Source organism: Chrysochloris asiatica, unplaced genomic scaffold (assembly GCF_000296735.1).
Source record: "Chrysochloris asiatica unplaced genomic scaffold, ChrAsi1.0 scaffold00085, whole genome shotgun sequence".
NCBI classification, from domain to species: domain Eukaryota; kingdom Metazoa; phylum Chordata; class Mammalia; order Afrosoricida; family Chrysochloridae; genus Chrysochloris; species Chrysochloris asiatica.
Window position 1 is genome coordinate 4,151,710 of NW_006408603.1, and position 27,828 is coordinate 4,179,537.

A 27,828-nucleotide genomic window follows, 5' to 3' on the forward strand; every position below is an offset into this window, starting at 1 on the left:
CTACAAAAGACCTCCGTAAAGTGTTAAAGAGTAAAGATGTCAGTTTGAGGACTACGGTGCACCTGACTCAATTCATGATATTTTCAATTGCCTCATTTACATGTGAAAATTGGACAATGAATAAGGAAGACCAAAGAAGAATCTGTGCATTTGAATTATGGTGTTGGAGAATAATATTGAAGTATCGTGGATTACCAGAAGAACAACAAATCTGTCTTTGGAAGAAGTACAACCAGAATGTTCCTTAGAAGTGAGGATGGGGAGACTTCATTTCTCAATCTTTGGACATGTTGTCAGGAGGGATCAGTTTCTGGAAAAGAACATCATGCTTGGTAAAGTGGAGGGTCAGTAGAAAAAAGAGGAAGACCCCAATGAGATGAATTGACATTATGGCAGCAATGATGAACTCAAACATAATTATAATTGTGAAGATAGTGCAGGACAGGGCAGTATTTCATTCAGTTGTGCATGTGGTTGCTATGAATCAGAATCAGCTCAATGACAACTAACAACAACTTTTCAGAAATGGTCTACCTCTCCTTCTTTCTAGTCTGTCTTAGTCTAGAAACTCCGCTGAAACCTGTCTACTGTGTGTGACCCTGCTGGTATTTAAAATACTGGTGGCATAGCTTCCAGCATCATAGCAACACTCAAGGCACCACAGCATCACAGCAACACACAAGTTGCACTGGGATGAAACAACTAACTAGAACTAGAAATTTTTTTTAAAAAAATACCATTTGCCATTACATCAAAATATGTGCAAGACTTGAACATTGAAAATTACATTTAAAATTGGGTACATTTTATTACATGTAAACTATTCACCAAAGGAGTTCTGGTGTGGCACTGTTGAATAAGCACTGGACTGCTAACAGCAAGGTAGGTGATTCAAACGCAGCAACTGCTTCTTGGAAATCCTGTCCAGGGTCGCTATGAATCAGAATCAACGCAACTGCACTAACAACAACAACAACAGTATTCACCAATACAGGTGATTTTTTTTAAGGAGGAGCAGGCCTCCGGTGGGCTTCAATCTGAACAAACTATATCAGCACCTTTTGTCCCTGTCGGAGCCGCATTTGCACCTAAAGGATTGTATGCTTTCCTGAAAGATTTTCTCCATGAGTGATATACTGGGCATTGAGAGAACTTCATAGGGTTAACACCACTAGCCCATGTGGGATCCTGGACCTCGGCGCCACCCTCCACTGTCGCTGTCGCTGGGTGTGACCTCGGAGGGGACAAGGCCAATTCCTCTCCGAGGATGCTACATGCCTAGAGGTCGCAGGTCTAGACCACTGAATGGAAACGCGGTTGTTCTGTTTTGACCACAGTGGACCCGGAAGAATTCCGGAAGTTCCATCTACATCGCCCCAGTTTCAGGAAGCCCTTCGCGATGCTCCTCCTGACACACCATCCCGCGAGTGTGGACAAGTAAAACTTCCAGAGGAGATGCTCCATCACGTGCTGTCTCAGAATGGGCCCAGGTTCTTACTGGAGCCAAACTGCATCTGGGAATCCCTGTGCGCCAAGCGAAACCTGATCCCGCTCTAAGTGAAAGAGAAGACCACATTCTCCCAGGCACTAATCCACCCACTGCCATGGTTGGATTCTGGCTCATAGCAACCCTACAGGGCACAGTAGAATTGCTCCCTAGGGTTTCTGAGGCTGGAAATCTTTACTGGAGCAGAAAGTCTCATCTTTCTCCCAAAAAGTCTTATCTTTCTCTTGCAGAGCGATTGGTGGGTTTGAATAGCCAACCTTTGGTTAGCAACCCAATGTTTAACCCACTACACCACCAGGCTCTTTGCAGGAACCAAAGGGAGTGAAGGACTTCCAGTGCCTCAGCTTGGAACCCCTTCCTTCCCCCACCTCCCAACCCACCCACCCTATTGTCCTGTCTATAGCCAAACTCCTTTTCTATCCTTTCCTCACAATTGGCTAAGATTTTAATGGTGATCCCTTTGAAATGCCATTGACCAAAAGCACCAATAAGTGCTTAGTAAATATTTGCTTTTGTATGAATAATGCCAAAAAGGGGGACTCCAGACAGAGGTTACAAGCCCTGGAAAAGATAGCATTGGATCTGACAGTTCATTTGGTCAAAGGGGTTAATTAAGCTTACATGGCAGCCTGTGACAACTGCAAAGCATCCTATTGCTTTGGCTCTTACTCAGTTGATAATTAGTTAGAGTAACATGCCTAAATGAAATTAGTTACCTTCACAATCCAAAGAGACACACTAAGCATCCTGCTTCTGGTAAAGATGCCGAGGCAGCAACTGGTCTTTACCACTAATAACAGGATCATTAATGCTTTTAAATTGAATCAGATAAATTCCAGATTCCCATCCTTAAGGTTCTAGTCATCTGGAATAACTTTCAGTATCTATAATGCTTGTGTCAGAGTTTATAAAGAAACATTAGGAGTGTTATAGAAAAAGAGATTTCTTATATGAACCTTATCTTCGTTAAGGAGTTCTAGTGTGGTGACACAGGATAATGTGCTGGACTGCAAGATGGGTTTGAACTGTGTGGTCAGTGGTTCAAACTCACTAGCCACTCCTTGGAAACCCTACACAGAGTCTCTATGAGTCGGAATTGACTCCACAGCACGTAACAACAGCAACGACCTTCATTGAGTATTGTGGCTTTTCCCATCCAGAGCCTTCTGAAGTGGGACATTCCCACTTGAAAGGATAAGCAGAACCAGCTTGGAACAGTTAGAGGAACAGAAAATACTTCTTGAAGGAAAAATCCATAAAACAAAAATGGCAGTCTGACTGGCTACTATAAGAACAAGCAAGTTTTTCGCCAGGGAGCCATCAAGGCAAGCAATCAAGTTCCTTCAGGACAAACCCCCCTCCTCCAAGATGGAAACTCAAAGGAAGCACATGAGCAGGCATGTAAGCTTGCTGGGGACTATGTCGGTCTACTGGTGAGTGGAAGAGGGGGAAAGGCAGCAATGAAAATGTTGGCTGAATAGACTCTCATCAATCTGGATATGAGAGAGAAGAGGAAGGGCTGGTTGGTCTGGAGTGTGTTGAGACCTGGGGACACCTGAGCCCATGGACAAGGACATAGCCACGGAGGTCTAGAGTTGAGAGCAAAGCACCCAGCTGATATGAAGTGAGGGGAGATATACAAGAACTCCAAAACTTGTAAATAGTACCCATTCAACCTAGCTTTAATGGCTTGATGATCAAAACTCTACTAGAGGAAGATTTTTTTAAAAAAGTTTTTTTGATAAAGGAGCCAAGTTTAAATTGCTACAATTTGATTAACTTGACCTATACTTATGGATGTAGCAGCTCAGAATACCAACTGAGAGGGAAGGAGTCTTCACATCAAGTATCAATCCTATCCCCTCAGTATGTAGAGTTGATAAGGATGGGCAACTTAGACATTGGCTACCTAAAATCCAGGGGCTATAAAGGCACAAAGTGACTGGTTTACAAGTTTTCAAGAGGGAATTTCATTTCAGAGTGTGCAGGGGAAGGTAGAATCCCCATTGAATCATTTTCATCTTGTCTCGATGGGTCTGATGAAAAGTAAGATTCATCTGATTCAATAGTGAGTAATTGTTATTATGACTTATTGCAACTGTCACAACTGTAAAGGTAGAAGTTTTGTAACAAAAAGCGGGGAGTAGCTCATCTTACATTCCAGTAACAGAGGACCCTAGGACCATCAAGGGAGAAGAGCACAAGCAGAATGTGGGACCCTATCCATAGAAGGAAGCAGCGACAACAGAGATGGAGGCAGAGATGAAGCATGGAGAGAGGGAGCAGCTGAGGACTCTAGACTCATGGAAAGAGAGAGGCTGTGTGTTGGTGGCTAGGAGGCAGGCTTGCAGAATGTGTGTGCCCTTTGGTTGTTTAAATGATTGTATATTCCTGAGTGTTTTTGTGTACATCCACCACCACCCCAAAACAAAACAAAAAAACAGAGGGAATAGAAGCAAATATTGTAACATGATGATGCACAGAGGGGATTGTAATCATTGCAATGAAACAATGAGTATAAAACTGATGTTCTCCCATGTATACTATCACTTAGTTCACAATAAAAATGGATCAATAAAGAGCATTGTGGCACTGTAGGATAAGCACTGGACTGTTAAACACTGAGAATCGTGAGCCAGTCAAGTTGATTGTATTAAGTGCCATCAAGTTGGTTCCAACTTATAACAAACCTGCATAGAGTTTCTGAGGCAGTTATACAATGAAGTAATTCAGCAGTTGTGTAATGTGTGATATGATGTGATATAATGTGATCATCCAATCAGTTGTAAGGGGATTGGGTTGGCTATAAAGGGAGTTTCTCTAGGTTGTGGCTGGCATCACCTTTTATCTTACAAGAAATCAATGGAGAGAGAAGCAGAAAGAAAGGGAAGAGTCCAGAGAAAAGTACATTCTTTGAATCCAGGGTCCCTGCACAAAGAGCTTCCTGTTGTTGTTAAGTGAGTGCTGTCGAGTTGGTTCCAACCCATAGTGACCCTGTATAGGGTTTATGAGGAGCAGCTGGTGAGCTTGAACCTCTGACCTTGTGGTTCAAACGAACTTTGCAGTCCAGTATATTAACCCACAGTGTTACACCAGGACCCCTAGAAGTTCCCAGGGAAAGAGTGATGACAAGGACCTTCCACATCCCTAGAGAAGAACACATTCTCTTGGACCTGGCACCCTGTATTCAGACTTCTAGCCTCCAAAAATATGAGACAATAAATACCTTTTGGCAAACCATGGTAGTCCAGTACCATGCAGGGAAAAGCATTCTGTGAAATATAGTTCCAGCTTGCCCAAGTTGACACAATCAGTACAAAACCACCATATGCCATCTACTTGCTGTTGTTAAGTATCTTCAAGTTGGTTCTGACACACAGTGATCCTATATAGGTTTTCCAAGGCTGTGTATCTTTGCGAGAGCAGAAAGTCCATCTTTCTCCCATGGAGTGGTTAGTTGACTTGAACCACCAACCTTGTGGTTCAAAGTCCAGTGCTTATTGTACAGAACCACAGTGCTCCCATGCTGTCTACTAGTTGCTTGAGTCTCTCTACGTCTCTTTCCATCTCAGAGTTTAGGCATTGCCTTGTGAGACATTTTACCAGATTTCGAAGTATTCTATTGCTGGGGATCTCCCACTTACAGGACCCTTATTTGAGGCAATGCCTCCTCTCACTAGCCATTTATGACTCCCTTTCAGCCTCATACCTTCTGGCAGTCTGTACCTTGCCTCTCCCTCTCCACATCTGGCCATGGGAAACCTGTAAACATCTATTCTCTGCAAAACTCTGAAGCTATAGCTTACTCCGCAAACAATCCTGTAGAAACATCACCTAGGGCAGCAAACCAGCTGAAGTCACTTGCCTTCAAATTATTTTAAACCCGAGTCCCTCTGTCACCTACACTCTAAGCAATTTAAATTAATCTCTTGGAGAAATTCTCTGGAAGTTCCCTCTTAAGTGAGTTACAGTTAAATAAAAGAAGAAGATGCAACACCTAAACCTCCCCTTGAGGGAAGGGAGATTGGAGGTAGAGGAGAAGTAACAATTCTTGGCAGACAGATCTTCATTACCACTCTTATCTTCTACCTCAACTCTTCAGCTTTTTCTCTTTAGACTGAAGGTTGGTGATAACTAATGACCACCTCTTTTATAAGTCTGTAGAAATGGTCTATCATCTTAATTTAGAATGTGGGAGTACTTGAGAAGAGTTGATCATTTTCTTTTCTTGTCCTTGGAAACTTTGCCTGAATTTTGAAATAGAAAGAGCCATATTTAATATTGTTGTTTGTTGTTATGTGCCATCGAGTCGGTTCCGACCCATAGCGACCCTGTATAGGGTTTCCGAGGGTGTAAATCTTTACGGGAGTAGAAAGCCTCATCTTTCTCCCGCGGAGCAGCTGGTAGTTTCGAACCGCTGACCTTAAGGTTCGCAGCCCGATTCGTAACCACTACGCTACCAGAGAGGAAGATATATTTAATATACTGTCATATATATAAAGAGTCTAGCATAGTCCTGACACATGTTGCTGTTGTTAAGTGTCATTGAGTCAATTCCAACCAATAACAACCCTGTATAGGGTTTCCAAGGAGCAGCTGGTAAGCCTGAACCACCAACCTTGTGGTTCCAACAACTTTGCAATCTGATGAATTAGCTCACAGCACCACACTGGGACTGCTTGACACATTGACAGACATTCACTAATACAAATGATGGGATACTGTTAATCACCTTGCAGGCCCCTCCAGCCATGGTAATGTTGGAATTCTCTCTAAGTGAAACCAGAGGGTGTTTGTACCCTTCTGAATGGCTTGAAAGGTACTTGCCTTATGTACAGTCTATTCCAATACAATGCTTACAACCATCCAAGAGCCCAAGCACACACTGAGATGATAATTGGTGACAATTAGGCAAGTCCATGAGCCCAAGGAAATGTAAAAAGAACAGTTCAGCTGTTCCAAGCAAAGAGGAAATGAGCCCTCCTTGTTTGGGGAGTTCCAATGCAGCCATAGCAGGTGGACTGGGTATGTGCACTTACATGTTGGACTATATACAACCAGTGTGCCCTGGTCTAGCAGAGAGGCTGCTGTCGGTGTTGAAGTGTGTTTTACAGATTTTGAATGTCACTCTTGGTTTTAGAAATGGAGATATTCAAACCCACAAAGATACACAGAAACAGAGGCATATACACATGCATAATGATACCTTTACACATGAGTGCACATGGAGCTATTTTACATAAGTGTAAAAGGAGAAACATTGCATGAACTTGGAAAGTATGAACTGACTAATCTGGGGGGTGTGACAACAAATTAGTGAAGCATTCTACCTCCTGCAAATAGTTCTCTTGGCCTCTGTCTCAATCTTTGTCTTCATTTTTTGGGCTGTGAGATTTCACTAGTGTCTATGAGAACGTGGAGGCTCTATAGGATAAGCACTGGACTGCAAACCACAAGTTTGAGCCTACCAGCTGCTCTGTAGGAGAAAGATGAGACTTGCTATGCCTGCAAAGATTTACAGCCTCAGAAACCCTATATAGGGTTGCTATGAGTTGAAAGCGACTCATGGCATTTAACAACAACAATGGAAAAGTTTAGGAGGGAACCACCACAACGTCAAAATTGATCAATAAAATCCCAAACCCAGGAATATAATGAATGTAGAATCATCCTTTTCCAGAGCGTGTGTTGAGAAACTTTCAATAAACAACTTTGCAATCTGACACATTAGCCCACAGAACCACACCAGGACTGCTTGCCACATGGCAGACTACACACACCGATGATGGTATACTGTCAATCACCATGCAGGCCCCTCCAGCCATGGTAATGTTGGAATTCTAAGTGAAGCCAGAGGGCGTTTGGACCCTTCAGAATGGCTTGAAAGGTACTTGCCTTATGCACAAGCACAGGGATTCAAACCTCCAACTTTTGTTAGCAGCTGAGCACTTAATCATTGCACCCTCAGGGCTTTATTAGCATGAAAATAGCCAGAGATGATATGCAAATGAGCATAGTTGTGTTCCAATAAAACTTTATTTACAAAAGAAGGTGATGGCCTGGGTTTGGTCCGTGGGCCTGAGTTTGCAGATCTCTGCACTAGGATCTAAAGAATCCAGAAATCATCAAGCTGGATTCACAGGTCTTTTAAAGGTTGATTAGGGACCACCCTGTCTCCTCCAGAAAGGAAGAAATTTGACTGTTTTGGATGTAGCCACAGTTTCGTTCTAATTATTTTGTGGTATGTGTTGGTATTTCTATGTTCTTCTAAATGAGTGATCTTAATCCTTCCTTTTTGTCCCTACTTCCCTCTTTCTGTGTCCACATTTCTAAAACTATTTCCTGTTCTTCAGTATATCACTTTCAACTCACAGGATTGGCTGATTTTAGGATGTTGTGATTTCAAGATGAGGCTCATACTCATCCTTACAGAAAATTCTGGCTTCTTTTCAGGCCCATCCCCTGAACTAAGGTAAAGAGGGAATGTGAACTAGTGGAAAGAGCTCTTGTGTGGACCACTGACCAGGATGTGACACTAGCTTGCTGTGTGACTGTGAGCAAGTCACCTAACCTCTCTGAGCCATCCTTTCTTTATTTGTCAAATGAGGGCATTGAGCTAAGTAATCTCCAAAATCCCTTCTAGCTCTAAACTTGTAATTTTAGGAAGCTGCAGGCCTCAACTCTAGATAACTGTCTGGAGCCATTAATTAGAATGTCACTCACAGCCCTTAATTAAACTGCCAGGAGACCAGGAGGAATTAGCCAAATGATTCCCTGTAGTTGGCAACCTTCCCAAGACCTTCACCGCTGAGCTGGGGGGCTAAGGTATCATGTAACTTCAGAGAAACTGAGATCCCATCCCACTGAAAAAGGGCAAATCGCTATAGGACTCCTATGTACAAGGAAAATGAATTAGCTGTAAAGTGGGCACAAGTATTGCTAAACTGGCAAACAGGCCCTTAAAGAGAGCCACTGTTTGAAGGTGGGTGTGTTTTCTTCTCTATCAGATCTTATTGTGTGGGAGTCTTCTGAAGATATAAAAACGCCCCTCAAAGCCCACCAAATAAATATAAATATAGGTAAGGAGCAAGTGGGAGAGTTTGAGGGATTAAAAATAAATGAGCACATGCTCAAAGGAAATGGGTCTTCTCTCTGTGCGGGGATAGGGGAGGTCATGGAAGGTCAGAAACCCTGGATTTAGGCTAAGGTAGGGACTGGCAGTAGTTGACTGCTCAGGGAACAGAGTTTATGTGGTATCATCACACTCTTTCAGGTTTATTTCCCAGCTCACAGCCCAGCAGATCAGCAGGGAGCTGGAACCCTTTCCCTGCATCCTGGACACAGTCTCAAGGGGTGGGAAAGGAGTGGAGAACCCACATTCTGGTCTCTAGGAGAATAACATCTCCTTGTCTGACTCTGCTAGAGCTCTCTCATTTGTAGCCTAAATAATTCACTCACCAATCTCTCAAGGAACATTAGAAGAAAAACATAACCCGATCCAGTCCTTATGCTCAGGTTCTGCCTGCACCAAACACAGGTCAGAAGGCTGGACAGAGGAGCCTACCTTCAAAGCTTCACTAGGCTGGCAAACTTCTGAATACAACTGTGACTGTTTTTATACAGCCCTTGAGATAAGATTTTTTTTTTTTACATTTTTAAAGGGTTTTAAACACAAAACAAAGCAAGCAAACAACAACAAAGAATACACAGCAGCAATTGATGCAGTCCACAATGCCTAAAATATTTACCCTCTGGATCTTTCCAGGAAGTTTGCCCATCCTCTAATCCATTTCCCCAAGGAGTTCTGGTAGCATAGTGGTTACGAGTCGGACTGCTAACTTCACTGTCAGCAGTTTGAAACTAACAGCAGTCCCATGGGAGAAAGATGAGGCTTTCTGCTCCCATAAAGATTTACAGCCTCAGAAACCCTAGGCAAGGTTGCTATGAGTCGGAACAGACTACACAGCACATAACCACCACCACCACAATCCATTCCCCAACCCTGAATAAGGTGATGACAAATTTTTTACCAACTTCTTCATTGCCCTACTCCCTGATTCCACTATACGACAGAGACTCACTTGCACTTAATGTGTCCGAGTTTAGTATTCACAGTCTAGGGAGAAGCTGGCATCATTGCTCACTCCTTTATCAGAAAATAAAATAAAATACAAAACAAGATAAACTCTGGAGTGGGATGAGGTCTTGACTTTATGTGGAGATGGGGTGGCAAGGGGAGCAGAGACCCATAGTCAGCATCACCGTCTCTGAGGGTCCAGATTCATCACATGCAGGTGACTCTACTGGGACCTCCCCTCAATGCCCTCCCCCACCCCAGTCCTGGAGATTCAGTCATGAAGGCTGCAACTCTCATTACTGAAGAGATGTTCAAATAACCCATGCTCCTGAGTCCTTGAAGCCTGAGTATTATCTCGAAGCCACCTTAAGATGCCAGTCTGGCAGTGCCAACCCCCCTCCATGACAGAGGCTCCAGTCTTCTACTCCTATTGCTCAGCAGGAGGCTTTGAAGGGACAGGACAGCTCTGGAGCCAGCCAGACTCTCTTGGAGCCAGAGTTCCCAACAGACACAAGCCTGGAAGAAGGAAGCCAGAGTTGGCATGTAAAGTCAGCTGGGATTGCCCAAACTGCAGCTGGGTTGAGTGGCCTCTGGCTATCATGGGTTTGTTTGAGTTTTTCTGGCATGAGGCTGAGTGGAGATCAAGTGGTTTCCCCATCTTGGAGGAGGGGTTGTTGTTGTTGTTAAGTGCTATTGAGTTGGTTCCAACTCAAAGTGACACTGAATAGGATTTCCGAGGAGAGGCTGGTGAACTTGAACCACTGACCTTGTGACCTTGCAGTCCATTGCATTATCCTGCAGCGTCACACTAGGATTCTAGCAAAAGTTCCTGCTCTAGCAGATCCTGAGAAAAAAATGTCACTACTGTTCAGCTATCACTTTGCATATTCCTGCCTGTACTTGAGACAAAAACATGGAAGGCTAGGTTTGAATTCCAACGTCCAGGCTAAGCAGATCAGTAACTTAATAATTTGGGAGGCCAAGATGTGAGACCTTGGGCAAATCACCTCACTTTTGAGGAGCTCAGATTCCTCATCTGTTAAAATAAACAAGTAAACAAACAAAACCTTGAAGGGCTTGGATAAGAGTGCTTTTGAGATCCTGTCCATGCCATCCCATACCCAAACCAAGCGATGCCTCCTCAGAAGCTTTCCTGGAAAGTTGTTTGGTTTCATCTTTGCTTTCCTTCCCCACATCAATTGAATCTCTCCAAATAAGATAGAGCTGTTCTGGCTCTATCTAAGAAAGAGGAGTTTTCCTTCAACCTATCAGCAGCTTGCTGGGGATTCTGGATTGATATGAGGGAGAGAGGTGGTGGGCAGTGAATGTGACCTGTCTTTCTGCCTTGTGGCCAGTAGGTGGTTGAAGAGCTGTGGGAGTCTCATCTCCAAACCCCTACCAAATCCACAACCTCTTCAGAAGCCACTGCTTGGGTATCACACACTTGAATATAAAGTATCTAAATTGTCTTTCATCAACTCCTCAACTATGTAGACATTCTTTAAGGGCAGGAACTATGTCTTGATCTTCTTCTGTGTTCCCAGAAGTGCCCAGCACAATGCTAGGTATGTGGTTGGAGACTCACTCTTATTTGCTGAGCAGCTGAATTGAAACATCCCTGGAAGAAGTGATGCTGCATTTGGCATCTGGTATGTGTGTCCAGGTAGACGAATTCCGTATTTGTTAGATGATGATTGAACACCATTCTTCAGTCCATGGCTCAATTCAACCTCTCCTGTCCAGGCCAAGTGCTATCGTGTGACCTATAGAGCAAGTGATGAAGAAAGGTTAGAGAAGGGAATGCTTATCCCATCCCCAGCATGCCAGAGACTCCTTAGGATCAACGGGCCATTGAGAGGTCAATGCTGCCAAAGCCTTGCTGCCAAAGCAGTCAAATGCATTATATTTCCCAGTCAGGAACTCCTTGCTTCAGAGTAGCTACCCACATTGCTAACACAGTGATCAGTCCCTCTGGGCTGCAAACCCAAACCTACAAAATGGTGACAAACGTCACTACCTTTATGCTGAGTCTCACTCTCTTCTAGTCTTAAATATACGCAGAATGCTGTTCTACAACCTCCTTGACTGCCTGCATATAAGAAACTCTGCTTTATCTCCAATCAAACTTGTTCTTATTATGTTGTTGTTGTTGTTATGAGCTGTGGAGTTGGTTCCGACTCATAGCGACCCTGTACAGGGTTTCCGAGGCTATAAATCTTTACGGGAGCAGAACGCCTCATCTTTCTCCCATGGAACAGCTGGTAGTTTCGAACTGCTGACCTTGCAGTTCGCAGCCCGATTCGTAACCACTACGCTACCAGAGCTCCTTTGTTCTTATTATAGATCTATGAAAATAGCTGCTCTCTTCAGAGCCCTAAAGGCTGTGTTTCCTTCGCTACTTGATATGTTCGCCTGTTTACTGTGCGTGTGGTGCTTGCAAGGAAGGCAAGAAGGCAGAGCTCTGGCTTGCCATACGAATGCCACTCATTTGGATAAATGGTGATGACAAGGGTATAACTGATTAACCATAACACACATGGGATTGCTAACGAGTTTGATAAAATTTTAATTACCCCTTGTTCTGAGGGGCAGGCAGCAAACCACAAAAATAATCCTCTCAGAAGCTGTCAGAAGAGAGCAGTCTGACTAGAGGAAGGCCAGTAGGAGCTGCAGGCAATTAATAATGATGGAAGCTGGGAGGGGGTCTGTGGCAAGGATGGCCGGGCAGAGTGGAATTCAGGCAGAAGTTGAGATTCCCCTTTAAATTATCTAGGTAACTTTTTAATTCTCCACTTGGTCCATACAGATCTGACAGTTTTCTACAGGCAAACTCACTGTAGGCAAAGAGGAGGAAACTAAGCATATGTTGTTGTCTTTAAGTGTTGTCATGTTGGTTCCAACTCATAGCAACCCTGTATAGGGTTTCTGAAGAGTGGCTGGTAGGTTTGAACCAATGACCTTGTGGTTAGCAGTCCAGTGCTTATCCTATAGCACCACACCCAGACTCAGGAATATGCCCAGGAAGATATACTGGATTTTAAATCCAGAGTTCTTCATTCCCCAATTAGGACAGCTCCTCCAGGAGGACTGTCTGGGGGGTGCATTGGGGGTACCCTCATAGTGTGCAGATTTCACCCTGAGACACTAACATCTATGACCCCAGGACTCCTATGCCTCCTTCCCAGGTGATGGGGAGGGATGGAAGTGGGATGAAATGTCCCTCCCTAAATACCTTGGTGGTTTTCACTTTGTGTCCTCTGCTGCAGCTCCATCCTGACAGGTCTGGGAGCACTGTACACTCCTCCCCAGCCAGGCAGGGTTCCATCTGACACCACCACTTCTGCAGGACAATGGAGGCTGCGGGAATAGGAAGTAGTGAGGGCAGCCCTAAGCTCTCTGAGAGGACAAGCATGCAGTCAAGAGGAGTCTGGGAATGAAGTGCATGTTTCCACATATCTCTGACTTTGAGCTCTGTATTGTCCTCGTCTTTTCCCCTATTCAGGGACTGCCTAAAGATGCAATACTCAGGCTGAAGCATGGGGACACAATCATAGTAACTTTAATCTCAAAGAGTCCCTACATCTCAGCACAGATGGTGAAAGGCAGGGGCCTTAACTCTAAAGGAATCCTAGAGTTGAGCCACCATGATATTATTCTAGAGTCATAATCTTCACCATCCCTCCTTGATATGCCTGAGTAAGTATGGGAGCTGTTTGAAGGGATCCACAGAACAGGAGTGTGCATGTGGGCACGTTTATAGGAATGCCACGTGAGTGTGAGAAAATGAGCATGTGCAGGAATGTGGAGAAGGGCAGATGTGTGAGGGAAAGAATGGTAAAGCTGTGGGGATGAAGATGAGAGGAAGCTTTGAGCAAAGTGGCTTCGGAAAGGACCAGTAGGTGAAGAAGTGAGTGTCTGGAGGAGTGAGTGAAAGGTTTGAAGAGAGTGGGATGGGAGGTGTGAGAAGATTGTATGAAGGAATGTGTCTCTGTCTGTGCCTAGTACCAGCTACTTGTGGGAAGACGTGCATGTAACAAGATCTATCCTTATCTGTGAAATAGGATGGCAACATCTGCCCTCCCTGCCCCTGAAGTTGCCCCACCATTTGAGACTGATCATGAAAGCTCTGGGATATGAAACTGTATCCCCAACAGAGAGGACCAAACAGGCCTTATCTCTCTCATCAGTGCCTCCCTGGCCTGGGCCACTCACCATCCACACAGGAGGGCTTCGCTCTTGTGGTGCCGGCCACCTGGCCTGAAAAGCAGGAGCATTTGACAGTCTGGGAGCGCTCCTCAATACGGTTCCGGTTGCAGCAGCGGTGAGCAGCAATCACCTCGCAGGTGCCCTGTTTCACCTGGCCTGAAGGACCAGCACAAGATGAAGCCCCCAGCCCCAGCCCCCAGCTATGTTCCCTTCCCACCCACAGGGCCAGATCTGCATGTCATTGTGCCCCTCATCACAGCTTGGCAGAGGGACATAAAGAGAGATTTTCAGTTGTGGGGTGGGGGTTGGGGAAGGGGAACAGGAGGGAGAGTAAGGGGGAGGGGAGCAGGGGGAGGGATGAAATCTTCTACAAGCTTCACAGTTCCTCTGTCCTTCTTTCCTCCCCAGTCACATTCATTACCCCTTGGGCAGAGCCTGGCCTTTATCTGGATATAGGAAAGATGGAGTCTATACCAACCTCCCCAACCCCAGTCTACATAGGGTGCTGGCAAGGACCTGGGGCTTACAAGGCGTGCGGAGGATTATCCGCTTACACAGGCTTTAGTCATCCCACAAGGAAAACCACAGAATTAGGACAGGAGGTGAGATATAACCCCATCCCCACCCCAGGGCCTCTCTCCCAGCCTGGAAGGAAAGGTAAACCTTTCCTGTCTCCTTAGGCCTTCTCCAGACTGTCATAGCATAGGATCATGGAGTTCCATGGGTAAAGAACACAGGGGAAACCAAAAGCTCTGGACTGTATGGATTTTATTCTGCCTCAGAGATCTGCCTGCTCTGCAAGGGGTGGAGTAGTGTTCAGCTTTTCAGGTATCCTTGAACTCTCCTCCCCAGTCCCTGCCACCTCCCTCAAACCTGTGGAAACTGAAGGCTGCAAGAAGGCAGAGGCCAGGTGGATCCACAGCCACGCCAGACAAAGTGCCAGCAGCCAGCTGTGCGTGTTCCAGTTCCGTGCGACCCCTTCACTCATCCTGTAGAGAGAAGCACACACGCTGCTCCACTCTGGTCAGGAGCTTCCTCAGTGCCCAGTCCAAGGACTTTCTCTGTGCCTGCAAAGGTAGGTAGAGTACACACCTTGTTCTCAGGCAACTTTCAGCCTGGCACAAACTCCCTATGGAACTGATGAGAGTAGAGTGATAAGGGGAGCAGGAAGAAAGAGGTGGTCTTGTTGGGGAAAACAGGGAAAGCTTTGTGAAGAAGCTGACATTTAAGATGGGTCTTGAAGAAGATATAATCCCACGGAGTACTCTGAGATGGGAGAAATAATAACTCCCATTTATTGATTGCTTGACCAAGGCACTTCAAATACATGCTCTTGAATCCTTCACGACTGTCCTACAAAGTAGGATTATTATGATCTATTTTCCAATGAACAAACTGAAGTTCAAAAAGCCTTGGTGCAATCTAAATGACCATCATGAGGAACTGGCTAAATACATTTGGAGCATGTATGGAAAGGCTATCCCATTCAAACAGTTGTAAAAATAAATGCAGAAATGCTTTAAATACACATAGTCTCTGATGATAATCCACTGGGGGATGGGGAGCCAAATGCAGGATGGTGTGCATAAAACGCTAACATCTGTGTAATGTTGTTGTTGTTGTTAGGTGCCATCGAGTCGGTACCAACTCATAGCAACCTTATGCACAACAGAATGAAACACTGCCTGATCCTGGGCCAACCTCACTATTGCTACCAGAGCTCCTTCTCTGTGTAATATGTAGGGATATATATGTTCCTTGAATATGTATAAACCAGGTCTGGAACGATGTACCAAAAAAATCCCAATAACATTAGTTGCTTCTAAGAAAGGGGAATTGGTTGACTGAGAAGTAAGAGGAAGAAGGTAAACTCATTTGTATCCCTATTCCTTTTCTAATTTTTGCATTTTGAACTATGCGGATGTACTAGCAATTCAATACAAAACAAAAATTTAACTTTATAAAAGAAGAAATAAAATGAAACTGGTAGAAGTTAAATGACTTGTCCAAGGCAAAACCCTATGCCCACAGCACCACCTTGATTTCTATCTCTTCCTCTTTCCTTCTCCCCCTCCATCCTTAATGGCTCAGACCTCCCGATCTATTCCAGATGGTGCATCCCAGGGAAGCACAGGTATAGAGTGGATGGAAGGGGGCAGGGGCCACCTCAGAGACAGCAGGGTCACAAGCTCAGGGTTAGACATGGACCACTGTGCCTCTACTGCACTGCTTGCTCCTGGACCTCTCTGAACTCCCTCAGGTGCCAGTACAATGTTTGGCACCAGTGGCCAAACCAAATGCCAGGCCTCAGCTGCTCTCTTGGATTGAAACCTCTATCTGCCCATTCCACATCTTCAATTGTCTCTTTACTCACCTTTTTTGGAGTACTTTGGCTTTTGTTTGTTCATCCACTGACCTCAGACTCACTCTCCCTGGACAAGTAAAAAAAGATTATTGGGGGCTTGTGAAGGCAGATGGGGCCTATGGCTATCTAAGGAATGAAGGAGGGCCACAGAAAGGGTAAGGGGATGTGTTGGGCACTAAAGTAGAGCCCACCTTTGAAGCTGTTTCCCAAGGTGCTCTGGGAACCCAAGAGGCCATTGAAGACTCTGGAGAAATGTAGAGTGGGGACCCTGAGAGAGTGGCTTGAGGGATTTGTCTATCCCAGCAGTAAAGCAGGAGTGATGGCAGGGAGGTGTCCAAGAATCAACTCTGACATTTTCCTGGGAGAGAGTTAGGGATCAGGGAAGGGTTCTAGAGCAGAATCTGACTACCTTCTGTTTCAAGAGGCAGGATTTCTGAGGTGTTCCTGGATCCTTTCACCTCTACCTTCCCCCTCATCACACCTGCTTTCTGGATTCCCAGGGAACTGACTCCAGTCTGCTACCCCCACCCTCATCACCACTTTAGAAAGCTAGAAAGGGACGATGGGGTGGGATGGGATAACCAAGTCTCTGAGCTCCAGCAACCACAGGTGCCTCAAACATCTCCATTTCTCCCTAAAGACTCCCCCACCCCCTCCACTTCCAGAAAGGACAAAAGATCCTACATCCTAGCCCCCAGGACTGAGAGCCTGGGAGTTTATAGAGGCAGGCAGCAGAGTGGTGGCTCTACCCAGGCTGGGGTTACTGCTCCACTGGGAGAGAGATTCCCATCCTTCTAAACAAGTTTCTTTTCTGAGTGGGTATCTCCTCTCCCCACCTCCATCACGAAGCCGTGTTCTGATAATACAAACACGGTTCTTGTTCTCTCTCAGGCAGGCTCCATTTCATTTCTCCCTGAGCTTCCACGTTGAATCCAACTCTCCCATTCCTTCTACGAACCCCAAGAATCAAAATAACTCAGATGAGGGGTGATGGGGTGACATTTGAACATGTTTTCCACATTCTATTCCTTTCCACTGGGAGGGATTGGGGAAAGAAGCTTTTGGGATCGGTTTTGGGGCTTGCATGCTCTGAAGCACAGTGTCTGCCTCTGTCTGCAGCCTTCCTCCCAGGCCCCAATCCCAGTTACGAAGTGGCTGAATTAGTATATCATTATGGAAGGTGATGCAGGATAAGCATTTACTGTTAACCACAAAGTCTGAAGTTCAAACCCACCAGCAGCTCCGTGGGACAAAGAGGAGGTTTTAGGCGCCCTTAAAGATTTACAGCCTTCAAGTTCTATACAGGGTCGCTATGAATTGTAATTCACTCGATACAGTGGGTTGGGTGGATATACCAGTATGGAGTTGAAAATGTGAATGACAAGAACCTTCATCTCCCTTCCCATTTCCTCCTGCCCCCTCTAGTGCCCACTCAGTCCTCCAAATCTCCATTTCCCCTCATTTGGAACCTACCTGCCCCGCGGGCGTGCCCACTAATTCGACCGCGAGTCGGAGGTCCCGCTTGCCTCTGAGCCCAGGGACAAGACTTGGAAAGGCGGACTTCCAGGCGCGCTCCCCAGCTGCCCCCCTTTCCTAGGCAGGACCGGTAGCTGGAATGCTCTCTAGTCTGGAACCCTGTCCCCTCACCAAGTTGCTGTGTTCCCGGGACGGCAGGGATCTGCTCAAGCTGGCATCCCAGGAATGGTGGGCTCCTCTCTGAGCCTGGAAAAGCTCCGGGCCCAACCCAGCCGGCTCTGCAGAGCTCAGCTGGGTTCCCGCCGAGACTCTCGCCTCCAGGCCGGGGTGCGCTTAGCAGCCGCCGCCACCACCGCCGCTGCCACAGCTGCCACCGATTCCTTGTCGTGGACGCCCGGCTTCTAAAGCCCAGCGCGGGAGCCGCCGCCTCCACGGGACAATGCAGGGCGCCTGGCAGAGAGCTTTCGGAGAGTCGGCGGGCACAACCGGGTGCAGCGGCCCCTGGCGGCTGAGGGCAAAAGGAGGAAAGGGAGGACATATCACCTTGTCCAGGCTGGGGTAACTCAAAGGGACACCCAAGCAGTTCCCTCAAAGCTCTCGAGGTCTGGTGGTCCCTAACCTAGTGGCCCTGGGAAAACATATAGGTGGTGGGAGTAAGGAGACTTTCAGGACTTTTGAGTTTTAAATATTATTAGAACTGCACTGTCCAACTCCAGTAGCCACCAGGCACATGTTATTTAAGCTTAACTCTAAAATCAAAATGAAATGAAACTAAGAATTCAGACTCTCATTTGCACTAAACACATTTCAAATGTTCAACAGCCACATGTAACTCGTGGCTACTGTATTGGACAGAGCAGATCTCAAACATTTTCATCATGCACAAAATTCTATTGGGCAATCTAGGTTGATATTTCCTTACTCCTCACTGTTAAAATATTAAAATTCAAGAAGGAATAGTAAGTGATCTCTACTCCATGAATGCTGCCCTTGGGGGCTGGTGTAGATCTGAGGGTAGGGAATGGCAGGAACCAAGGCTGCAATAGGCTGGTGAATGGTCTCTATGTGTTAACGGAAGTTGTTAAGTGCTGTCAAGTCAGTTATGACTCATAGTAACCCTGTATAGGGCTGATGAGTTTGAACCACCAACCTTATGGTTCAAACTGACCTTATGATTGAGTGCTTATCCTACAGAGCCATACCATACCAGAACTCCACTGAGGGAGGTGGTGGTGGTGGTTATGTGTTGTGGAGTAGTGACCCTGGACAGGGTTTCTGAGGCTGTAAATCTTTACTGCAGCAGAAAGCCTCATCTTTCTCCCGCAGAACAGCTGGTAGTTTCGAACTGGTGACCTTAAGGTTCACAACCCGATTTGTAACCACTATGCTATCAGAGCTCCTTACTGAGGAAGGTAGTGGGTATGAATGCCTACTTGTTAACTAAACTCTGAGGCTCAGTTTTTTCATCAGGAAAATAGCAGTAATTGAACCATTTCTCTACAAGGTCAACTTTAAAATGGTTTGTTATCAGATAAGTGATAGGAAGAGGTGATCTGTGAATTTGTCTCTTTGACAAGAACGGTATTTCTTTAGTTAGGGGGGTTTGGTGATAGAGTAATGAGGAGGGGGAAAACAGAGGGAAGTGGCTTGTGGGACATATCCCTGTGGCCTGGGATAAAGGGGCCAGTCTTGAGGGATGCCCACTCCCCTACCCTGGCAGGAATGGTCTCTGAGCAGAGTCTCAGTTGTTAGTAGAGAGGAACATAGACTAGCTCACAAGTCTGCTTCTTCCCACAGGACATCACTTCCCCCCCTCCATCTCTGCTGCCTCAGGGGTAAGCAGAGGTGATGACCTTTGTGCTAGGTTCTGGGGCAATCTGAGGCTGGAGGAGGTGTGAGTCTGGAGTAGAAGGTGAGAGGTGCACAGGGAAGAGAGCTTTCAGGATTTGGAAATGACCAGAGGGGTGTTCTGGAGCCCAGAGGAGCCAGTGGCATCCCTGCTGACCATCTAGTGCTAGGGGTCTCTGGGTCCTGGCTCTGTGACCCACTTGCAGCCACACCACAATGGAGACTGTGAAGAGTGGGAGCTAAGGATCTAGATGACACTAGCAAGTGATGAACAAATTGTCCCAGAAACACTAATAAAAATAACCAGAATGTCTTTATTTTGTTTTGTTTTCTTTCAGTCTTTGGCTTAAGGCTGCAGTTTATGCCATTTATCTAGAAGCTCTTTCTAGTGTTTTGGGGGTTTTTTCCTAACAGAAGGGACAAACCCAACATTTTCTTTCTCTCCTTGTCTGCGTCCTAATCTCTGTGCTTCTGGGTCAGATTTCCTTTTGAGACTTTTTGTCTGGTTCTCTCTGCCCAGAGTGCAAACATAATTTATAGCAAATCTGCAAATTTGAATGATCTTTGTGGGATTTTTATGTGGAAGCTGTCAGGAAAGTCTTTCCTTCTGGCAGCAGAGTTAGGTGCAGGAAACAGAGGCACTCTGCAACAAAGCTCATAATCACTCAATTGTCAGTGAGTTCTGATGGTTACTCCAAATTGCATTAGGGCCACAAGGAGGAGCCCTAGCCCCTACTGGAAGTGTAGGATGGTGGGTGTCTCAGGAGACTTAGAGATCAACTCCTTGATCTTTAGTTCAGGGACAAAGTTATTCCATCATGGTATTAGTACAGTTTGCCCTAACCCACCACCACCCAGGGAGAAAGCAGAAAGGGTGATGGATGGGCTCAGGCCAGGTTCACCGCTTAGACAGGCGCTTTGTCTTGGCCTCTGCCTCCCCCTTGCGGTATCCCCAGACTGGTCTCAGTTTCTGCCTTAAGAGGAGGGGAGTGGGATGGAAGGAACTCTCAGTCCTCTCTGCCACCAATTCTCTCCTAATCCCTCCTCCTAGATCCTGAGAAATCAACTTGCTTATTAAGACCAGGTTGGGAATCAGGGGCTGACATGGATGTGAATCATGGCTGGGTGACCTCTCAGGGCAAGTCACACAAAATGACAGGAGCATTCTCTCCTGATTCATTCCTAAAATTGACATAATAAAGCCCATCTTTCTGAATGTGTAGTACAAATGACCTGATGTGTGGAAAGTGTTTTGTAGAGGACCCAATATATAGTTAAAGCTTCAATGTTGTTAGGTGCAATCAAGTCAATTCGACTCATAGATCCTATCTATACACAACGGAACGAAATACTGCCCTATTGTTATTGTTATCCTAACTAGTCTTTCTGTGGTGGTCAGGGGAAGTCTAAGGGAGGGGGGGGTGGGAATCGGTCCTGAGAAAGAAAATGAAGTCAGAGTAGTCTTCTCAGGGAACAAACAGCGCCGTCAGGAGCGCAGGAATTTACTCCCAGCCCCCAAATTCAGGTAGTCGGTTCCAGCCTGCGATGTCACCATCCACCAGCCCCCACCTAGCACCAGCTTGCTTGCTCTAGCTCTCCAGCAACCTCAGTCAGAAGTGTTGTCACACCAGGTGCTTCACACCTAGCGGTCACTGGCACCTCCTCAAAACAGCTGGTTTCGCTCTTAGGTCATCAGCTCTATCACCTTTGGACAGGCTGGCCGCTCCGAACCAGGGGCGAGAAGACTCTTCACCTCGTCATAATGGGGAAGTTCTAGCTGATGTCTAACTTAGAGCACAGCTGAAATAGGACTTCTGTTTGTCCTTTTCCCACCACAACAGACCGCTCTCCAAAGAGACAGAACGAAGTGAAGCCGGAATCCGTTAGGGAAGAGGCCGCGAGCCGGTAGGGCGGTTCCCGGGGTGGCCCAGAGGAGGAGGAAGTTTTTCAGGGGAACTGCCCAGCCCGCGGGTAACCAATGCCTGGAAGGGCCGGCAGAAGTGAGCACCGCCCACCCTGAGTCTTAGGGGGCGGGGCCTGATCGGGGGCGGGGCCACGGCCGAGGGCGGGGCAGGGGAGGCAGCATGCTAAACCGGGTGCGCTCGGCGGTGGCGCACCTGGTGAGCTCCGGGGGCGTCCCACCTCCGCGCCCCAAGTCCCCAGACTCGCCTAACGCGAACTCAGCGCAGCCCGCTTCCCTCCCAGAAGCTCCCAAGAGCCCTCCGGCAAGGTCCGGGAGCGGGAGCGGGGCACCGGCGAAGACCGTAGAGACTCGAACGAGCTTCTCCAGACCGACCTTTCTGCAGCTGAGCCCTGGGGGGCTGCGACGCGCCGACGACCAAGCGGGCCGAGCTGTGCAGAGCCCCCCAGACACCGGCCGTCGCCTGCCTTGGAACACGGGTTATGCCGAGTGAGCGCCCCCGGGGGCACCCGAACCTGATCCCTACCCTCTCCCCTTGTTCGACATCCCTGGCGCTGCGAAGCGTCCCCATGCCGCTCTCGGTACCAGAAGCTCCCTTTCTCAGGACCTTTCCCATCCGCTGGGCTTCAGACCCTAACCCCCCTTCTCCTGCCCTCTCAAGTCGCCTACAGCCTGAATCACCTTCCAGCTCATTGACTACGCTCACCAACGCGCCGCTTGGACTCTGAAGCCTCCCGGAGTCCAGAGGGCCCGGAGAACGATGAGTTAGCCAGTTCTCAGTCACGGCCCGGCAGTTTAATAGTTAAGGGAGGAGGAGGTCTTTAGAAGGAGCGGGGGTCCTTTTTAAGAAGAGAGATGGCAGCTGGGGAGACTTGCACCTCATCTTCCCGGCCCCGGCGCCCCAGTTCCCTGTCCCTCTTACCATTCCCCTCCCCCTCCACACCCAGAAATAGCCCGCGACACTAGGCAGCCGCCGCCAGCTTCCCTAGAGGCGGGGGAGGGGGCCGCCTGGGAAAGCAGAAGGGTCCCATTTGAACGCCCCTCTGCTGGTAGACTCACTGGCCAGGCAAAGAAGCGCCCTCCCCTCCCCTTCCCTGACCATAGCGTGTTTCCAGGCCCTGTGTATTTTTAATGGATCTGCCAGGAAAGCTGGGCGGGGAGGTAGATAGGGGCACTGAGGTCGCTAAGGGACGTTGCTGGGGGGCCGTGGCCCCACCCGCCACCTCTTAGCTTCCAATTTATGTGGCATAGTATAGATGGGCTGGAACTCACTGCCCTCAAGTTGACTACCACTCATAGTGACCCCATGCCCTATTCAGTTCCTCTTCTGGATCTGGGCTGGAGCACTTCATTGCCAGAGCTGCAGAAACTTGCCCTGGACGGTTTAAGGCTAAGAGTGGGTGTGCCCTTAGAGGTGGGGTCCTGGGACAAAGAGTCGACTGGGGCTGGGGATGGAGTAGGATCTTGGCAAGCAGGGAAGTATCCAGTCCCTCCCTAGCAGTACCACTAGGGACACCCCTTTGCCATGGCTGGGGGCACTCAAGCAGGCAGGGCACTGCTGCCAAACTTACTGAGGTGGTATACCACCCAGTACTCCTTGCGCCTTGTCCTCCCTCCCTACTCTTCCCTCTGGCCTAGATCCCAGGTGGCTGTGTGACCTTTCTCAGCTTGGCCAGCAAGCCAGAAAGGATGTATGTGTCTAAGGTGGGAGTTATTCCAGGACTTGGTGTGGTGTCCAACCTACTAACATGGTCACTCTGGCCTGGCAGGGTCATCAACGCTGGTAAGAGCCGGCACAATGAGGACCAGGCCTGCTGTGAGGTGGTATATGTGGAAGGTCGGAAGAGTGTTACAGGGGCACCTAAGGATCCTAGCCCGAGCCAGGTAAGGCCCTCCCCTCTAGCCTCCAGAAACACAGTGACACCTCTCCTCTTGGGATTCTAGGCACTCCATTCTAAGTCTGAGACCTCTGCCTCCTGACTCACTTCTGGTTTCATAATCTGGCTAGGGTCAGCTAGGTTCTACAATGTCAGTATAAATGTTTAGTTTTACACTTAAACCATAGATGTTTACATATTTATGGATGAGTTTTCCATATTTTATTTTCAGAGTTTGGCTTTTCTGATGCTTTCCTTTCTCCTTGATAAATTAGTAAATAAATTTGTCTTCAATACCAACCTCTGGCCTACTCTCGGATGTTCTCATGGATGCCCAGAGTCTTGCTCTCCCTGCATAACTAGTACACACACTTACCCACGTCTTTTCCTCCACCAGGGCCTCTGCTTTTACTATTGGGGCCTATTTGACGGACATGCAGGGGGTGGAGCCGCTGAAATGGCCTCAAGGCTTCTGCATCGCCATATCCGGGAGCAGCTAAAAGACCTGGTGGAGATACTTCGGGACCCCTCTCCACCCCCCCTCTGCCTCTCATCCACCCCGGGGGCATCTAATCCCTCTCACCTGGTTGCTCCTCAGTCCTGCTGGTCTTCGCAAAAAGAAGTGACCCATGAGAGCCTGGTAGTGGGGGCCATTGAGAATGCCTTCCAGCTCATGGTGAGTGAGTGTCCTGGGCTAACGCAGACACTCTGGTCACCTTTGTGTGGGAGTCATATATTAGTCAAATCCCAGAACCTTTGAGAGCCTGAGCAGAGCTTGGTTTGGCTGGGAGGGAGAAGAGGAGTTGTACCCATGTCATCCATTTCCAGTGTGGCTTGGTTGGGCCAGTATTTCTACAGATTGGGGTGTGGGTGAGTGTGTAGCTGGAACCTCTTCTTCATTCACCCAGTGATCCTTTCTCCTGTGGCAGGATGAACAGATGGCCCGGGAGCGACGTGGCCATCAAGTGGAGGGGGGCTGCTGTGCACTGGTTGTGATCTACTTGCTAGGGAAGGTGTATGTGGCCAATGCAGGCGACAGCAGGTATGGGGTGTGGTGCTCCAGGGGGCCACACTCTGGGATGGGAGTATAGAAGAGAGGCAGAGACGGTAGGGATTTTAAAAGATCAGAGCTGAGAGGGAGTCAAGAGGTATCACAGACATAAGGAAATAGCTATGAGGGGAGGAAAGATGGGGGTCTGGGCAAGAGATCCTCAGGATCATTATGGGAAGGCCTGATTTTTCTGGAATTCCCCATAAGGGGGGGACTGGGCAGAACAGGGCCAAACCTTGCCCTCTGTGTTTTAGTTCAAGTGGCACATAGGACCTCACATGGGCCTTTTCTTTATGTGGGCAGGGCTATCATTATCCGGAATGGTGAAATCATTCCAATGTCTCGGGAGTTTACCCCGGAGACTGAACGTCAACGTCTTCAGCTGCTTGTAAGTAGGAACTGAACTTATTCTCATTCTTTGTTGAGCCATTTGCCTCTCTATACCCTTGTCCCCTGAGAATTCACACCCCCACCACTGACTCAGGAAGCTCTGGATAGTTTAATTTGAAGGCCATTTCTCAGACTGGAGTGCAGAGTTGAGCTGATGGGATGATGCAGCAGGAAGGAGCCTGGGCTGGTCCAGTGCTCCCTCTGATCCCTGCTGAGGAAGGAAGTAGGCTCAGAGAGGGGGGAGGTTAGGAACTAGCAAAGGTTCCTGATAGGCAGTATAGCTTAATGCTTAAAAGCCTGGGTTCTGGAGCTGGACTTCCTGGGATTGAATACTGGTTCAAGTATTTTACTATTGTGTGACTTTCAACAATTCCCTTAACCTGTCTGTGCATCAACAGTCCCTGTCTTAAGAGTTATTGTGAGCATTAAAAGAGTTAATACATGTTAATATTAGAAGTGTTTGGCACATAATAAATTCTAAGGGTTTTCTATTATTAACATCATTTACAGTAGGGTGTGCTGCAAGCCTAATGTCCTGTCCATTTCCCCCGCCCCCCTCCCCGGCGGCCCTCTGCTCTGTCTACTCCTAACCCCAGGGCTTCTTGAAACCAGAGCTGCTGGGCAGCGAATTTACCCACCTTGAGTTCCCTCGCAGAGTTCAGCCCAAGGAGCTGGGGCAAAGGATGCTGTACCGGGACCAGAATATGACCGGCTGGTAACAATTCCCTCAGAGCTAGGGCCTGTTCCCATGGCAACATAACCAATTCCTCACCAACAGCAAGGTGGCAGCTGGAAACTGGGCCTAGCTGGGTGTTGGGGGGAATGTGGCTCTTCTAATGGGTTTTCATGAGTGTGTGTGTCTCCAGGGGAGAGGGGCTTTGATGCTTGGGTGATGCCTCCTCTACTCCCCCCTCCCCAGGGCCTACAAAAAGATCGAGCTGGAGGATCTCAGGTTTCCTCTGGTCTGTGGGGAGGGCAAAAAGGTAAACTCCATGGTAGAGGTGGGAGAGGGCAGGAGGACCCACTGTAACTTGTCTAGGGAGGTGGAGGTTCTGAAGGTAGGGATTGGGGAGGGGGTCCACAGTTTCAGAAAGTCTGGAAGATGGTTATAGTGGCACTCCTCATTTTCCTCAGGCGCGAGTGATGGCCACCATTGGGGTGACCCGGGGCTTAGGAGACCACAACCTCAAGGTCTGCAGTTCTACCCTACCCATCAAGCCCTTTCTTTCCTGCTTTCCTGAGGTGAGCTATATGTGGACCCCCCAGTTATACCTTCCTTCCTCTAGGAATCTCAGGCAGGCATTCACCCAGGCCCTTTTTATCCCCAAACTCTGTTCATCAAACCTCGCACCTTAGTTCTGTCCACCCTCTTCCCTTCCAGGTTCAAGTGTATGACCTAACACTGTACGAGCACTGCCCAGATGATGTACTGGTCCTGGGAACAGATGGGCTGTGGGATGTCACCAGTGACCATGAAGTAGCCACCACTGTGGACAGGGTGCTGTCTGCCTATGAGCCCAATGACTCTAGCAGGTAGGGACTGCATACTATGGTGGCTTGGGGAAGGAAAATGGGCAATGCTGGGTACCCACATGTGAACCTGTGTAGCTGTCTTCTCCTATACATATCAGTACATGACTATACACATGTGCTCCTGGCAGGTACACAGCTCTGGCCCAAGCTCTGGTGCTGGGGGCCCGGGGCACCCCCCGAGACCGTGGCTGGCGTCTCCCTAACAACAAGCTGGGTTCCGGTGATGACATTTCAGTCTTCGTCATCCCCCTGGGAGGGCCAGGCAGTTACTCCTGAGGGGCTCAGTCCCATCACTCCCCTCACCACTCGTAGCCTCTCCTTCCTTAAAGACCTCTTCCAGTCTACATTCTGAAGTGGTCTCCATGATCCTTCTTTAGTGACAACTTAACTGAAGATGGGGTCAGCTAGATCCAAAATTATAGCTATTGGTAAATAAACCAGATGGAAAAAGTTGTGTGTGATTATTGACTTTGACTTGTTGTTGCTATGTGCTATAGAGTCGGTTTCAACTCATAGCGACCCTGCACAGGGTCTATGAGGAGTACAGAAAAGTTCTGTGAAGTCCTAGAAAGAACACCAGGGCAGTCCTGAGAATACAGTATCCCAGGTCTTGCACACTCTCCACGAGCATTCTCAGCCACACTGATGGCTTCATCCATCTGCTGATATCTTCCAAATCAGTATTTTCAGCCCAGACCTTTCCTGAACTTTACATCCACATATCCCAGTAGTTTTCTGAACATCTAGACATCACACAGGTATGTCAACTCAATATACCTCAAATTGAAGTCATCATCACCTGCTGTACACATGTTCCTTCTCCTGGTTCATCATCTCAATGTGCAGCTGTTGAACTCACTGTTCAAGTTAAAAATCTTGCGGATGGTCACCCTTGGCTTCTATTTTTTCTTCATCAAGCTAGTTGATTACAAAGTCTTATTGACAATATGTTTTCAATATATTTCATATTTGTCCACTTATGTCCACTTCCACCTTACTTCTTCACTATATCAGCTTCTTAACTCATTTCTCTATCTCCAGACCTCTCCACTGCCTCCCTTAAGTACACTAGAAACACAGCAGCCAGAGTGACCATTCCACAATGTAATTTGAGTTATTTCCCCGAGAAAGCACTTTAGTAGTCCCTGATTACACTTAGAACTAAATCTATACTCAACTCCTCAGCATGGCATCTAAGAACTTTCATGATCTGGTCACTGCTTCCTAATCCATCCTCATCTTTCACACATACACACAAAGAAACCCTGTTACTACTGAGACAATTCTGACCCATAGCAACCCCATGTGTTACAGACTAGAACTGGTCCATAGGTACTCGTGATTGTAATCTTTACACAAGCAGATCATCTGGCTTTTCTTTTGCAGGACTGCTGGGTGGGTTTGAAAAGTCAACCTTTAGGTTATGGTGGCTTGCAAACCATTAGTGCCACTTAGGGACCACCCACAAATCTACCCTCCTGGAGTTCCCATACCTCTGTTGTTGTTGTTGTGAAGTGCCGTGGAGTTGATTCCGATACCTCTGTAGACCTGTAGTAATTCTCGTACTCATTATCTCA

At 47.5% G+C, this 27,828-nt stretch overlaps 2 protein-coding genes across 2 annotated transcripts; one reads left to right on the forward strand and one right to left on the reverse strand.

The window, feature by feature from the left end:
• Nucleotides 1-11,304: 11,304 nt before the first annotated feature.
• Nucleotides 11,305-14,778, reverse strand: FAM19A3 (family with sequence similarity 19 (chemokine (C-C motif)-like), member A3). The gene is given in 4 exon segments (XM_006878373.1): nt 11,305-11,347; nt 12,817-13,011; nt 13,793-13,946; nt 14,664-14,778. Coding segments are annotated over 4 exon segments (507 nt in total).
• Nucleotides 14,779-21,541: 6,763 nt separating this feature from the next.
• Nucleotides 21,542-26,705, forward strand: PPM1J (protein phosphatase, Mg2+/Mn2+ dependent, 1J). Its single transcript, XM_006865905.1, has 10 exons — nt 21,542-21,889; nt 23,170-23,284; nt 23,675-23,953; nt 24,207-24,319; nt 24,632-24,716; nt 25,315-25,433; nt 25,638-25,701; nt 25,853-25,960; nt 26,100-26,251; nt 26,380-26,705. Exons 1-10 carry the CDS (start codon nt 21,564-21,566, stop codon nt 26,525-26,527), a joined length of 1,509 nt encoding a protein of 502 aa, XP_006865967.1. The 5' UTR covers nt 21,542-21,563; the 3' UTR covers nt 26,528-26,705.
• Nucleotides 26,706-27,828: the final 1,123 nt, after the last annotated feature.